A 14,812-nucleotide genomic window follows, 5' to 3' on the forward strand; every position below is an offset into this window, starting at 1 on the left:
CATCTGTTGATACATATCCAGGCTGATTTTATATCTGGGCTATTGTGAAAAATGGCAAAATAAACATGGGTGTGCAAGAATCTCTTTTGCATGTTGACTTCATTTCCTTCAGATGTATATACCCAGAATGGTGTAGCTGAATCATATGGTAGCTCTATTTTTAGTTTTTTGAGGAACTGTCACACTATTTTCTATAGAGACTGAACTAATTTGTTTCCCATCAATAGTTAGGGTTCCTTTTTCTCCACAGCCTCACCAACATTTGTTATTTTTTTTTGTTTATTGTTTTTTGTTTGTTTGTTTTTGATAGTAGCTATTCTGAGTTAAGGTAGAATATCAATGTAGTTGTGATTTGCTTTCCCTGGTGACTAAAGATATTGAACATTTTTTCATATATTTATTGGCTATTTGTACTTTCTCTTTTGTGAAGTGTCTAATCAGTTCAATTGCCCATTTATTAATTAGATTATTTGGCTTTTGTTAAGTTTTTTGAGTTCTTTTTGTATTCTGGAAATCAATCCTCTGTCTGATGAATGGCTGGCAAAGATTCTCTCCCATTAAGTAGATTGTCTCTTCACTGTTTTGTTTCCTTTGCTGTGCAGAAACTTGAATTTTATGTAATCCCAATTGGTAATTCTTGCTTTTGTTTCCTGGGCTAAGGGAGGAAATCATTGCTTGTGCCAATACCTTGAAGTGTTTCTCCTGTATTTTCTTCTAGTAGTTTTAAAGATTTTGGTCTTTTATTAAAATCTTGAGTTGTTGTTTCTTCAGGGTGCGAGATAGGCATCAAATTTCAACCTTCTACATTTGACTATTCAGTTTTCCCAACTTGTTGAAGAGACTCTCCTTCCAACGCTTGCTTTTGACACCTTTATATAAAGAGTCAGTTGGTGAAGGTACATGAATTTATTTCTGGGCTTTCTTTTTTTAATTTTTTTTTATTTATATATGACAGTGGAATGCATTATAATTCTTATTACACATATAGAGCATAATTTTTTATATCTCTGATTGTATACAAAGTATATTCACACCAATTCGTGTCTTTATACCTGTACTTTGGATAATAATGACCATCACATTCTACCATCATTAATAATACCATTCCCCTTCCCTCCCCCTCCAACCCCTCTGCCCTATCTAGAGTTCGTCTATTCCTCCCATGCTCCTTCTCCCTATCCCACTATGAATCAGTCACCTTTTATCAGAGAAAACATTCAGCATTTGTTTTTTGGGAATTGGTTAACTTCGCTTAGCATTATCTTCTCTAACTCCGTCGATTTACCTGCAAATGCCATGATTTTATTCTCTTTTATTACTGATTAATATTCCATTGTGTATATATGCTACATTTTTTGTATCCATTCACCTATTGAAGGGCATCTAGGTTGATTCCACAGTTTAGCTATTGTTAATTGTGCTGCTATAAACATTGATGGGACTGTGTCCCTGTAATATGCTGTTTTTAAGTCCTTTGGGTATAGACCAAGAAGAGGGATAGAAAGAGACCCAGAATAGCTAAAGTAATTCTTAGCAGGAAGAGTGAAGCAGGAGGCATCACTATACCAGACCTTAAACTATACTACAGAGCAATAGTAACAAAAACAGTATGGTGTTGGCACCAAAATACTATAGAGCAATAGTAACAAAAACAGCATGGTATTGGCACCAAAGTAGACTGGTAGACCAATGGTACAGAATAGAGGACACAGAGACTAACCCACAAAACTACAACTATCTTATATTAGACAAAAGTGCCAAGAACATGCATTGGAGAAAAGATAGCCTCTTCAACAAATGGTGCTGGGAAAACTGGAAATCCATATGCAACAAAATGAAATTAAACCCCTGTCTCTCACCATGCATAAAACTCAACTCTAAATGGATCGAAGACTAAGGAATAAAACCTGAGACCTTGCATCTAATAGAAGAAAAAGTAGGCCCTAATTTCCATCATGTGGGATTAGGCCCCAACTTTTTTAATAAGACTCCTGTGGTACAAGAACTAAAATCAAGAATCAAAAGTGGGTTGGATTCAAACTTAAAAGTTTCTTCTCAGCAAAAGAAACAAACTGTGAGGTGAATAGAGAGCCTACATGTTAGGAGCAAATCTTTATCCCTCACACATCAGATAGAGCACTAATCTCTAGGGTATATAAAGAACTCAAAAAGATAAACACCAAAAAAAAAAAAAAAAAAAAAAAGACAAATAACCCAATCAATAAATGGGCCAAAGACCTAAAGATGATATATAATCAATCAACAAATGCATGAAAAAATCTTCATCATCACTAGCAATTAGAGAAATGCAAATCAAAACCACTCTAAGATTTCATCTTACTCCAGTCAGAATGACAGCTATTATGAAGAGAAACAACAACAAGTGTTGGTGAGGATGTGGGAAAAAAGGTACACTCATACATTGCTGGTGGGACTGCAAATTGGTGCAACCAATATGGAAAGCAGTATGGAGATTTCTTGGAAAATTGGAATGGAACCACCATTTGACCCAGCAATTTCTGAGCTTCCTATCTATCCATTGTCTATAGGTCTGTTTTATGCCAACACCATGCTATTTTTGTTACTGTTGTTATGTAGTATGTTTTGTGATGCCTCTAGTATTATTGCTGTTTGCTCAGGATTGCTTTGGCTATTCAGGGTCTTTTGCATTTCCTTATGAATTCCAGGGTTGTTTTTTTTTTTCCTAGTTCTGTGAAAAATGTCACTGGTATTTCAATGGGGATTTCATTGAATCTACAGATCACTTTGGGTAGTATGGCCATTTTAATAAATATTAATTCTCCAATCCATGAATATGGGAGGTCTTTCTACCTCCTAGTGCTGTCTTCAGTTTCTTTCTTCAGTGTTTTGCAGTTTTCATCCTTACTTAGTTGGGTTTATTACTGGTATTTTATGTGTAGTGGGTATTGTGAATGTGATTGCTTTCCTCATTTCTTTCTCATAGAGTTCATTATTGATATATAGAAAAGCAACTGATTTTGTTTATTTTATATCCTGCTATCTTACTGAATTTATCAGTTCTAAAAGTCATTTGATGGAGTTCTAAGTAATTTCTATATGTAGAATCATATCTTTTACAAAGAGGGATAATTTGAATCCTTCTTTTCCTGTTTACATGCCTTCTATTTTTCTCTTGCCTCATTGCTCTGGGTAGAATTTCTAGTACTATATTGACTAAGAGTGGTGAGAGCAGATGCCCTTGAAACGTTCCTGATCTTAGAGGCTTTCAGGTTTTTTTCCGATTAAGTATGGTATTGACTATGGGTTTGTCATATGTAACCTTTATTATGTTGAGGTATGATTCTTCTATACCTAAGTTATTCAGAGATTTTATCATAAAGGAATATTGAATTTTATCAAGACTTTTTCTGCACCTATTGCTGTGATCATGTGTTTTTAATCTTTGACTCTTATGTGTTGTGTTACATTTATTAATTTGTATATCTTGAACCATCCTTCCATACCAGCTTGATCATGGTTTATAATGTTTTTTAATGTACTGTTGAATCTTATTTGAAAGAATTTTGTTGAGGATTTTTGCATCTCTGCTCATTCAGGGATTTGGTCTATAATTTTCTTTTGCTATTGTTGTATACTCATCAGATTTTGGTAGCAGGGTAATACTGACTTCCAAGAAAAAGTTTGGAAGGGTTCCTTCCCTTTCTATTTTGTATATCAGTTTGAAAGACATTGATGTTAGTTCCTCTTTAAAAGTCTGATTAAATCAGCTGTGAACCCATCCATTCGTGGACTTTTCTTTGTTGGGAAACTTTTTATTTTTCAATTTCATTACTTGTTATTAATCTATTTATGTTTTTGTATTATATCCTCTTGGTTCAATTTTGGTAGGTTATATGTGTCCAGAAATTTGTCTATCTCTTCCAAATTTTCTTAATCTTATCAAATGCTATCCTCTCTGGCACTTTAGAAAACCAATTAATCCTCTCCTCTTTCCTATATTTTCATTCTTCCTTCTCTATTGTCTTTTTTCTCTAACATATGCATAAGCTTAAATTTCTTTCTTCTTCATCTCTAGATCTTCACCTAGCTGGTCATGACCTTTTTGATTATAAGTGATAAAAATTCTATAAAAGTGAGTTAAACACACAAAAAGGTAATTGATTATCTCAAGTAAACTGAGAAGTCCAAGCATTAATCCAAGCTTTAATCTCCAGTGGTCTCATCATTGCCTCTGGCTTTCTCTCAGTCTTTTAGTTATGCTTGGTTACTGATTGGCTCTATTTGTTGAATGAGCTTTTTCACATGGCAGGTTGTCCCTAATTTAAATCTTCCCAGGTTAGCATACTCAGTAGAAAAAGTTACTCTTCCATGTTAGTTTTGAACTCAGACCTGAGTTAATCTTGACTACCCTCCTTTGAGTCCCACGTTTATTCTTCATTAATTCCTATGGCCTGGGGTGGGGAGTCATTTTATCTCTGTGGCCCCAGCGAAAGCAGGCCACCTTGAATGATGACCTTCCCAGGATCACATGGAATGGTGAAGGCTTGTTTATCCAAAGGAAAATAGAGGTACTTTTATGAAAACAAGCATGCCAGACAAAAGCAGAATCCTAGAGTCTCTGTAACCTCTATCTCTTGCTTTTTCATCCAGACAAAAATTCTTGAAATAGCATTTTACCTTTAGCATGCTTATTTTCTTACAGCCTTATCATGTTTCATTCATTAAAATTTGGGTTCTATCATTACTTTGAAATGGCTTTTACTCCGGTCATTTAATGACCTCCTAAGTACTGAATTCAGTGAACTTTTTTTCAACTTATTCTCTTTTGGACCTCAGTCAGGTTTTTTGTTTTTGTTTTTGTTTAGAAACAAAATCTTTCTGTGTTCCCAGGCTTATCTCAAACTCCTGAAGTCAAATGATCATCCCACTTCCAACTCCCAAGTGCTGGGACTACAGATGTGTGCCACTATGCCAGGCCTTTTGTAGTATTTGACACTTTTGATTTTCTAGTCTTTCCTTCCTTTCACAAGTTTCTCCTTTGGTTTCAATTAAATCATTCTATTCATTTTTCTCCTACTTCTCAGATCGTTTGAGCTTTTCTTCCTATTGATGTTGCAAAGATTTTTTTTTCTTTTTCATTCCTCTCACTTCTCACTTCAAAACTTCTAGACATTATCACCTAAGCCTATGTCTTAAATCACTTAACTATATTCTGATGATTTTTTTAATCTGTATCTCCCATCGAGATATAACTCCAATTCCTTCTATATAATCACCTTCCTGGAGATGTCTGCCTAAAAGTTAACATAGCAGCACCCCAAGTCCTTCCTTCTATCTTCTTTTTTGCCTCACTCTCTGTTTTCCTTAACCTTGTGATTTAACCCTCTGCTTATTTAAACTGCTAAAGGCAGAAAATAATTGTCATACATATCTCATCCCACATGTAACTAATCACCAAATCCTAATTATTTTGCCTTCTACACATTTCTCATATCAATTCTTCCCTCTTCTTTTTACTAATACTCTAGCTCAAGCATTCATTATTTTTCATTTATTTCAATTAACTTTCTCTCTTTTTCTAGTCTATCCTCTAATACATAACCAAATAAGCATCTCAATTAAGTAAACCTGTTGCTAAAACATCTTCACATCTCCTTAACATGACAAATAAACTTCAACATGACCTGGCATTTACCTCCCTGTACAGTCTCAATTGGGTCTGCCTTCTCCTTGTGCTGTGTGCTCCAAAAATCCTGAAAACTTATAGTTCCCATCTTCTTTGGTCTCTCATCCTATGTCTTTCACATGCTATTGTCCCTTCATATGTATCTTCCCTTTCTTCATAATCACAGCTCTATCAAGCTTAGAATCCTACTACTTTTCTTTCATCTATTTTCACCTTGAGGAGTCTTTTTGACTTGCATTGCTCTTTCTTCTACCTTCCCATTATACTTTGTGTCTACTTCCATTTTTAGTACATTGTGTGTGTGGATCAACTTATAAAAGTAGAGTAATGTGAACTATAATTGTAGGTACAGTTGAAGAGTAAAGTAGGATTTGAATAAATGAATAAGAGGGCAGAGATTATTTATTTATTAACTTATTTATTTACAGTACTGGGGATTGAACCCAGTGGTGCACCACCCACGATCATTGAGCTATATTCCCATCTTTTTTTTTTTTTTCTTTTCTCTTTTGACATGGAGTCTTGTTAAGTTGCCCAGGCTGACCTCAAATTTGTGATCCTCCTGCCTCAACCTTTCAAGTCTCTGGGTTACAGATATGCAAAGTGTTCCCAACTAAGGATGGGGGGATATTTAAAGTAAAATGACCCAGGGGTGTACTGGCACAAGCTTATGAAATATGATTGGAATTTTCATTTATTATTATAATTTTAATTATATGAAAGTTCAATTAAATTAAATAAATTATGTTAAAAACAAAAGCAAAAATGCTCAAAATTCATCACTTCCTCATTATTCTACTACATTTTACTATTATCTGTATTCTTGAGGCTGTTATCTATATGGTGTAAATAATGTATAATGGGGTGCTACTGTACATTTCTTCCCAACTTCTCATCAGTAATATCACAAGTAGCTTAAAATCAGTTATGGTGAGAAAAGTTTTACTATTGGAATAAAAAAATACTGCCTATCGGGATTTGACTTATTGGTTTGTTGTTTAGATTTAAGAGACAATAGTGAAGATTAAACTAACAGTATGTTGTAGAATCATTACATTGAAAATAACACAAAAAAATTAAGGGAATGTTCTTTTAGTATTTGAAAACTACTGTTTAATTCAGAAAAAAAGTTACTTAATCAATGATGGATGAGTGAAGTCCCAACATATGTCTTTATTTTACTTTTATCTGGCTAAAGTCAACAAAAATATTAAGCAACATTTATGAGAGAACTTTACTGATTTGTCAGTTGCACCCATAGGTTAGCTATAGACAGAAGAGTGGCAAAATTGAATGAAAACATTTAGTGAGAATCAAATAATTATATGGGGGCTGGGGATGTGGCTCAAGCGGTAGCGCGCTTGCCTGGCATGTGTACAGTTCGGTCCTCAGCACCACATACAAACAAAGATGTTGTGTCCGCCGAAAACTAAAAAAAAAAAAAATATTAAAAAAAATTTTTCTCTCTCTCTTTTTCTTTAAAAAAAAAAAAGAGGGAGCCTACTTTGAACTCAGGTTTAAAATAATAATAATAATAATTATTATTATTATATGGAATTTACAATTAAGCATATTGTATATAATATTTTTTGTAAATTATGTAATGTACATCTATAAAGTTTAGGGTAAAGTCATGTATATATACATGTGCATACTCTTCAGAGAGGCAGTTATTAAATATATATTAGTATACATCTATGCAAAAGTGTTTAAGTAAAGGGATTTAGTCTTCACAACAATTTTTTGAAATAGGTGCTATTATTTTTTTCCTTTTTCAGGGGAGAAAACTAGGCTCAGGGAATTTGAATTACTTCTCTAAAGTCATACAAATAAAAAAAGTAGAATTTTCACACAGGTAGTCTGTTTCTAAACCCAGGCTATAAACAATGAAAATACTGAGGATTTTTTAGCAGCAGAAAAATATGTATTTTGGACAAATGTATGTCATAACAATATTCAAAATTAATTTGTAAAGAGCTGGAAGCCAATTAGAGTAGAATCATTTTTACCTAGGAATTAAGATGAAAAATTAATTCTGTCTTTTAAAATCTAATGAAAAATATAGTGCAACTATCAGTACTTGTAATACGGTAAATAGAATTGACTGAATATAATATTCAACAATGTTTGACACAATGCTTTTGGAAACTGCTGCTCGAAAACTCTACTTAGTAATTGAAAGATGTGTTTGATATATCAGTATAAAATGATGTTTAAGACTTTAAAAGTAATTATACTCTTTTATATATACACATAACAGATTTTTTTAGATGGAACTATTCTACAACTTCAAAGGAGAAAGACCCTCAAACAATGGCGTTCAACAGAAATCTTAATATATCTGGAAACCAAAATTTGATAGATATGGATAAAAGTAATTCCCCATTTTCAGAGGTTTTGAATGTGAACTTTGAATTGGGAAATGAAGTTTGGGATGATTTTGATGATGAAAACTTAATAGAAGTTACTAACTTTTCGGTTGATACTAAGAATATAAAGACACCAGGTAAATTTGTATTTTAGCATGAAGTAATTTCATTAGTAATTCTTTTGAATGTTTTTCATTTTAGCTCCAAGGAGTAATTTTCTTCACCTTTTTATGTGTGCTTATTTAATTAGTTTTGATTCAGTAATATAATTTTTATCAAAACTGAAAAAGTGACTCTTCCATAAAAAGCATTTTACCATCAACCTACTAAGAACAGAGGTCAAGGTTACTTCACAATGGTGATATAGCAAATGAACTTTTTCTATTTTGTTGCTCCCCTCTCTCTGGTTAAAGACACTATTCAAATTCAGACTGTTGATTGAATTTTTACTTATAATACAGAGTGTCCTGCTCTCCATTCTAAGATCACACATGGTTTGCTACTTTTTGTGAAGGACAGAAGTATTCTATTTTTGAAAGTATTCATCAGCTTGCAAAAAAAAAAAAAAAAAACTTTTATTTCTAATCAAAATATTGACTTCAGATATAAATAAGTACAAAAGAAAGGATTTGTTTCTCCTGTGTGGGCAATTATATTTAAATAATATACAAACCCAAAATAATGAGATGTAGTTCTTTGAGTTACAGGCAGTTACTCCATTTCACTGAAACAGAAATTGAAAGTCATGTCAAGTGTTTGACAAGATAACAAATGGAGATACTCTTACCCATAAGGGCTGACAGAAGGAAATCAACCCTTCAGCCTTCTGAATACAGACTCTTATTCCTAAAATTATAGTTTTGTTGATTGTTAATATATACCACTGTATGCTCTTTTTAAAAATATACATATATATTTCTAAGAGAAGCAATTCGCCGTGGAAATGTTGTTTTAGGATCCTAAGAATTACCCTAAAAAGTAAATGCTTTTCTCAGAAAGATAAGGATTTGCTCACCTTCACAAAATAGGCCTGAAAATTTTTTATTAGATCAGTATGTATCATTTTCTATGTCAAGTAACAGTCTCTTTCTCACAATTAAATGTTATTGTGTTCTGCAAGTTAATAGGCAACGTGCTAATTCTTTGATATAGCCTAATTCTATGAAGGCATAGATTTATCACTGGGAAAATCAATAAATGCTACTTACCCCCATTTGTGGAGCACTTCTAAATGATCACATGAAGACCATTGAAAATATTGAATGAATCGCAACTTGATCATTTTCCTGAATTTAAAAAAATAAATAAATAAATAGTGGTGGTTTGAAGACCTTTTAACATAATAACTAATAAGCTAACCTTTGTGTTTTATAATCTTACTCCTTTATCTTTATGCCCTCACTTTATGCAAATTAAATTTGATATTGAAAAGAATTAGTCATTCCTTTATTAACCAGATCATATCTGTTCTATCATATCTAATAGAACTTGTGAAAAACTTCATTCAGCCCTTATTCATTCAGCATTTTATTTGAAACTATTATCTCTTTATATAGGGTCTGAAAACACTTTGATTTCAAGTATCAGGGGAAGTAAGCTACCTTTCCAACAGTCAAAGAGCAAATTCCAAAGAGAAATGTCAAACAGGCAAGTGTTAAAAAAACTTTGGTTTGTTATTCTTACAACTTTATATTTTCTTGAGACATAATTGGAGATGAGGATCAAGTCATTAGATGTCAGAGAAAATATATGGTATTGGTGAATTTAACCCTCTTAATGTTAGAGGTGTGTTTCTCAAAGTGCTGTTGTCAAAACAGAATTTCAGATGATGGTCAGTTAAGCATAAGACTAAAGTTTTAAAACATTGTTGAACGATTATTTCTATAGCCCCTTAAAAATAGTACTATTATCAAATTTGGAATATATAAATTATGATATGGTCTAAATGAAAGGAAATACACCATGTTCTCCTTGAGTATAAGAAACAGCATCAATTTTTTTGTGATAAATATGATAAATAGTACTCCCCAAAGAATCACTATTAATGCAAATTAAAATGGTTTGTTTTTCCCATTTGCCATATTTTACAAATAATTAATTTTAATTTTTAGTTTTGTTTCGTCACACGAGAAGCCAGCCATTTGTTTGTCAAATTCTGCTATGTCCAAGTTTGATATATCCTCCATGACACAATTATCTCAACAAGCTGGAAATGCAAATATTGTAAGCAAAAGCACTTCTTTGTTTTTCCTATAAATTTTGCCTAAATACTTAAACTTTCATTGATTGCAATTTTTTTACATCAAAATATAGGACCATTTACAGGAAAGAAAAAAGCAACGTTTGTCACCAGAGATTGAGAAACTGTCCTTTACTCACTTCAAAAATATATCAAATTTTTCAAATTTCAAGAAAGTAGATTTTTTTTTTAGAAACAGTGAATCCATAAAGGAAGTTGATTCCAGGTAAGAACTCTTAATATATTCATGATTATGTCAGTAAAGACATCTTACAAAGAAATTCGGCTTTCCTTTTTCCTTGAATCATTTTAAAGACCAGAACCTAAACATATTAAAGACATTGAAATTTTAGACCTGTAGTGAGCTAAGCTCTTTTAAGATATTTCACAGCATCAAATATTCTAATTTTTGAAACTATATTGAGTTCATAAACTTATTTTTACTGATTCAAATATAGCTTTTTTGTATAAAGTATAGCATCATTTGAGAAATACAAATGAAATCAGCTAATTTTTAAGAAGTTCAGTTGTATTTGAGCTATACAGTTATTTCACAATTCAAGAGGTTCAATGAAAAAAGTCACAGCCAGGGGTGGTGGCATATGCCTATAATCTCAGTAACTCAGAAGTCTTTAAGACAGAAGGATCCCAAGCTGAAGGTCAGCCTCAGCAACTTAGTGAGACACTAAGAACTTAGTGAAACCCAGTCTCAAAATAAAAAATAAGCACCCCTGGGGTCAATCCCCAGTACAAAAAAAGAAAGAGGGAGGGAGAGAGGAAGGAGGGGGTAGGGAAGAAAGAAGAAAGGGCGGGAAGAAGGAGGGAGGGTAGAAAGAAGGAGGAAGGTTTGGTCCTTTTATAGTTTACAAAGTCTAATTTTTTTACCCACAAATTTCTTGCAAGGTTATACATACTGAAGTTTATTTGACATATTAACCTCACAGCAATCAAGTTTATATGTTCTGTTAGTATTGTATTATTTATTGTGTATTTTTTTAAATTGTCTTACAAAAATAGTTATTTTTGCATTTGCTTTTTTTATCCAGTAGGTATCATCCTGATGATGAAGCTGAGGAAATGAAGTCTTTTCTGGGAATATTTGATGGCATTTTCTAAAACAAACAAAAAAATAATGCTTCTTATTAATACAAAATAAAGTATAAAGATAGCTAGTCACAAAGCAGGTTTTTTATTTGTATTTTTTGTGCTTTATATTTTTGAAAAGTAGTTCATAATTGTTCAGATTTTTGTATCTTAAATGAGATCAATTTTGTTGATTTTTTTGTGCAATGAAAGATAAAGATTTGATCATTATATTGTAACATCTTGAAAAATGCTTTTTACAGTAGCTTTGTTTTAATAAGCTGATTGAAATTCAAAAATTTATACTTAGAAATAACTGTGTTGTTACCAATTGGATTTTGATTGAATTTTGACAGGACTTATATAAGTTTTCATTTTTAAATTTTTCTTAAGAAGGTGGTTATTCTGTGAAAGGAAAATAATGTCAAGTCAGTGAATCTATTGTATGGTTTATTCACTCGTATGGTTTTCATGTGTTTTATTTTATTATTTACTATTTTAGATTTTTAGAAATCCCATGGCTGTTTGAACTGTTATCTAATTTTGAGCAATGATAAATGAAACATTAATCAATATAGATTGTTGGTTTTGTTTAGTTTGTTTTTTCAGTGTCATGAATTCAAAAACCTTGTTTTATTGACCTTTAGCAAAAGGTATTTATATTATTTTCCAATAAATTATGTCTCAACTTCAACTTTGATTAACTTTATTAATAAGTAGCATATAGGGTACCATAAGCAATGTTTATTTCTAATGTATTTAATACATAGATACCAAGTGAAGTTGATACCCACTTAAAAAATTTTAGAAAATACTTATTTTCTTTAAGCATAAAAACTTTAGAGATGAGAAACTTCCAGATAAGATTGTTATTTTTATTAGTAGTAAATATTTATAAGGAATGATATGTATTAAGCTTATATAAAAAGATTAGAACAAAAGAAATTTTTGTCTCATGTTGAAAAGTAAGGGCAACTAGTTCCTTTATTTTTGTCCTCTTTACAATGGGTATGCATCTGTATCTGAATCAATCATACTACTACTTTTAAAGATTTTTAAACACCATTAAAATGAAAAAAAATGATGCACTAAAATCTATTTATCTTATGTACACAGACTTTGACACTAAAGAAATAGCAATTTAATTCAACCTAACTTATTGTGATCTGCTAAGTGAAAAGCACTGTAGTTGATACTGTGCAAAATGAAAACAGGGTTTCTGTTCTTATGGAGCTTACTTTACATTCTAGTAGAGAAGTTAAGATATACAGTATAGGCATACCTCAGAGAGATTGCAGGTTAGGTTTTGGTCTACAACAATAAAGCAAATATTGCAATAAAGTAAGTCACACAAACTTTTTTTGGTTTCTCTGTGAATATTAAAGCTATGTTTACACTATACTGTAGTCTATTATGTATGCAATAGCATTATATCTTTAAAAATGTATATACCCTAATTTTAAAATACTTTATTGCTAAAAATGCTAACAGTCATCTGAGCTGTTGGAAAAATGGCACCAATAGCCCTGCTGCATGCAGAGTTGCCCCCTATCCTTTAAATAATAAATAATGTGATGTCTGTAAGGTGCAATAAAGTGAAGCACAATAAAACAAAGTATGTCTATAATATAAAATCTAGAATACATTGGAGCAGTGGTTCTTAAACTTAGAGGTGCATGGAATCATCTAGAGGGCTTGTTTGAAACAGATTATCCTGAGTTTATGACTGAATGTGTCTGGAAAGTTCCTGAGAATTTAAATTTCTAACAGATTCCCCAATGGTGCTGATCCTACTGGTCCATGGACCACACTTTGAGAGAATCACTGCAAAAGAGATTAAAATAGCTGTGGGTGTATATAAGAAAGAATATAATCCTGGCCGGAGGGTCAGGGAATTATTTATAGAAAGTTTAAAATTTGAGTTGAACCTTGAAAGATGAATAAGATTTTGTGGGGGAAAAAATAGAAAACTGCCTGAACAAAGGTGCAAAGGAGGAAAGTATCTATTTGGGGGGAAATGGATAGATTTTTTTTTAAAACATTTATGGATGTTTGAAATATAAGGCCCGACTAGGAGGGGCTTTAAATGAAACTCAGGTTTATTCAGTGGACTAGTGTCTCCCAAACTTGTTTCATCATTTTAAAAAAATGAATAAGATATTAAATATACAGAGTACCTTAACCTCACCTCAGATCTACTGATTTAAAATCTCCACTGTAGGGGACTAGGGATTCTGTAGTTTTAACAAAGATTCCAAATGGTACTTATTGTTGGCATAATAGTATGTACCTTGTAAGAATGTAGTGAGAATTAAGTCACTGCATAGAAAACTTAATTTAGGGATGGATTCATAGTTTTGTTCAGTAAGTGATAGCTGTTTGTACCGCTTTAAATGACCAACTGAGAAGGGGGGAATAATACAATATCCAAGTTGCATTGATTTGCATATGAATTTGAGTTTCCATAGATATAGCATCCATAGGAAAAAAAAAATGTTATCCAAGATCTTTCTTCTACATAAACTTTTTCTTTCAGGAAGATATCCCTACCCGTATCTCCTCACCAACTCTATTGGTTGATATGTGATCAGAGCATACAAATCTGTATTATCATTACCTTAAGTAAAACATAATTAGAAAATAAGTCTTCTACAATTTTTATTATTATACATTATAAAGCCAAATAGAAATGATTGTTCAATTACTCATTATTCTAAGTTTTAGCACAATTTACTCATTTACCCAGTCTCTTTACTGACCCTATTTCTAGAAAATATTTTCATCAGGCACTGTAGGGAACCACTCTTTGAGAACCCCAGTCTATGACTCACATGGATAATATTTGCCTGTGACATCCTAGATAATAACAATTGACTGTATTTAAGAACTTTTACTTTTGTGGGAATAGAGAAGGCACCAATGAGGAGGAAGTTGGGGCAAAGAAAAGAAAGCTAAGCTTAGAATTAAACTAAGTAAATTTCAGTCTGAGTATTGGTTAGTTTGTGGAACAAAACAAAAAGGGAAATTCTGCCATTTCTTTTGTCATTTCTTTTTTTTTTTATTGTTGGTTGTTCAAAACATTACATAGTTCTTGACATATCATATTTCACACTTTGATTCAAGTGGGTTATGAACTCCCATTTTTACCCCATATACAGATTGCAGAATCACATCGGTTACACATCCACTGATTTACATATTGCCATACTAGTGTCTGTTGTATTCTGCTGCCTTTCCTATCCTCTACTATCCCCCCTCCCCTCCCCTCCCCTCCCACCTTCTCTCTCTACCCCATCTACTGTAATTCATTTCTCCCCCTTGTTTTTTTTTTCCCCTTTCCCCTCACTTCCTCTTGGTTGCCCATAGTTTTAAACCTTGCTACTCAAAGTCTGATCCAAAGACTAGAAATACGGGAACTGCCTGGAAGCTGGCTAAAAACTCAGTGTCTTAGGT

At 32.3% G+C, this 14,812-nt stretch overlaps 1 protein-coding gene across 2 annotated transcripts in view; it reads left to right on the forward strand.

The window, feature by feature from the left end:
• The window catches only part of Hfm1 (helicase for meiosis 1), an 82,987-nt gene extending 71,595 nt beyond the window's left edge, over window positions 1–11,392 (forward strand). The window contains exons 34-38 of one of the 2 annotated variants that reach the window (XM_076861969.1): window positions 7,929–8,174; window positions 9,594–9,684; window positions 10,149–10,260; window positions 10,351–10,502; window positions 11,323–11,392. In XM_076861969.1, coding sequence (XP_076718084.1) covers window positions 7,929–8,174; window positions 9,594–9,684; window positions 10,149–10,260; window positions 10,351–10,502; window positions 11,323–11,392 — 671 coding nt within the window. The remainder of the gene's footprint in view (window positions 1–7,928; window positions 8,175–9,593; window positions 9,685–10,148; window positions 10,261–10,350; window positions 10,503–11,322) is intronic. The other variant, XM_076861971.1, reaches the window with a different exon arrangement.
• Window positions 11,393–14,812: the final 3,420 nt, after the last annotated feature.

This window comes from Callospermophilus lateralis, chromosome 7, assembly GCF_048772815.1.
Source record: "Callospermophilus lateralis isolate mCalLat2 chromosome 7, mCalLat2.hap1, whole genome shotgun sequence".
Lineage (NCBI taxonomy): Eukaryota > Metazoa > Chordata > Mammalia > Rodentia > Sciuridae > Callospermophilus > Callospermophilus lateralis.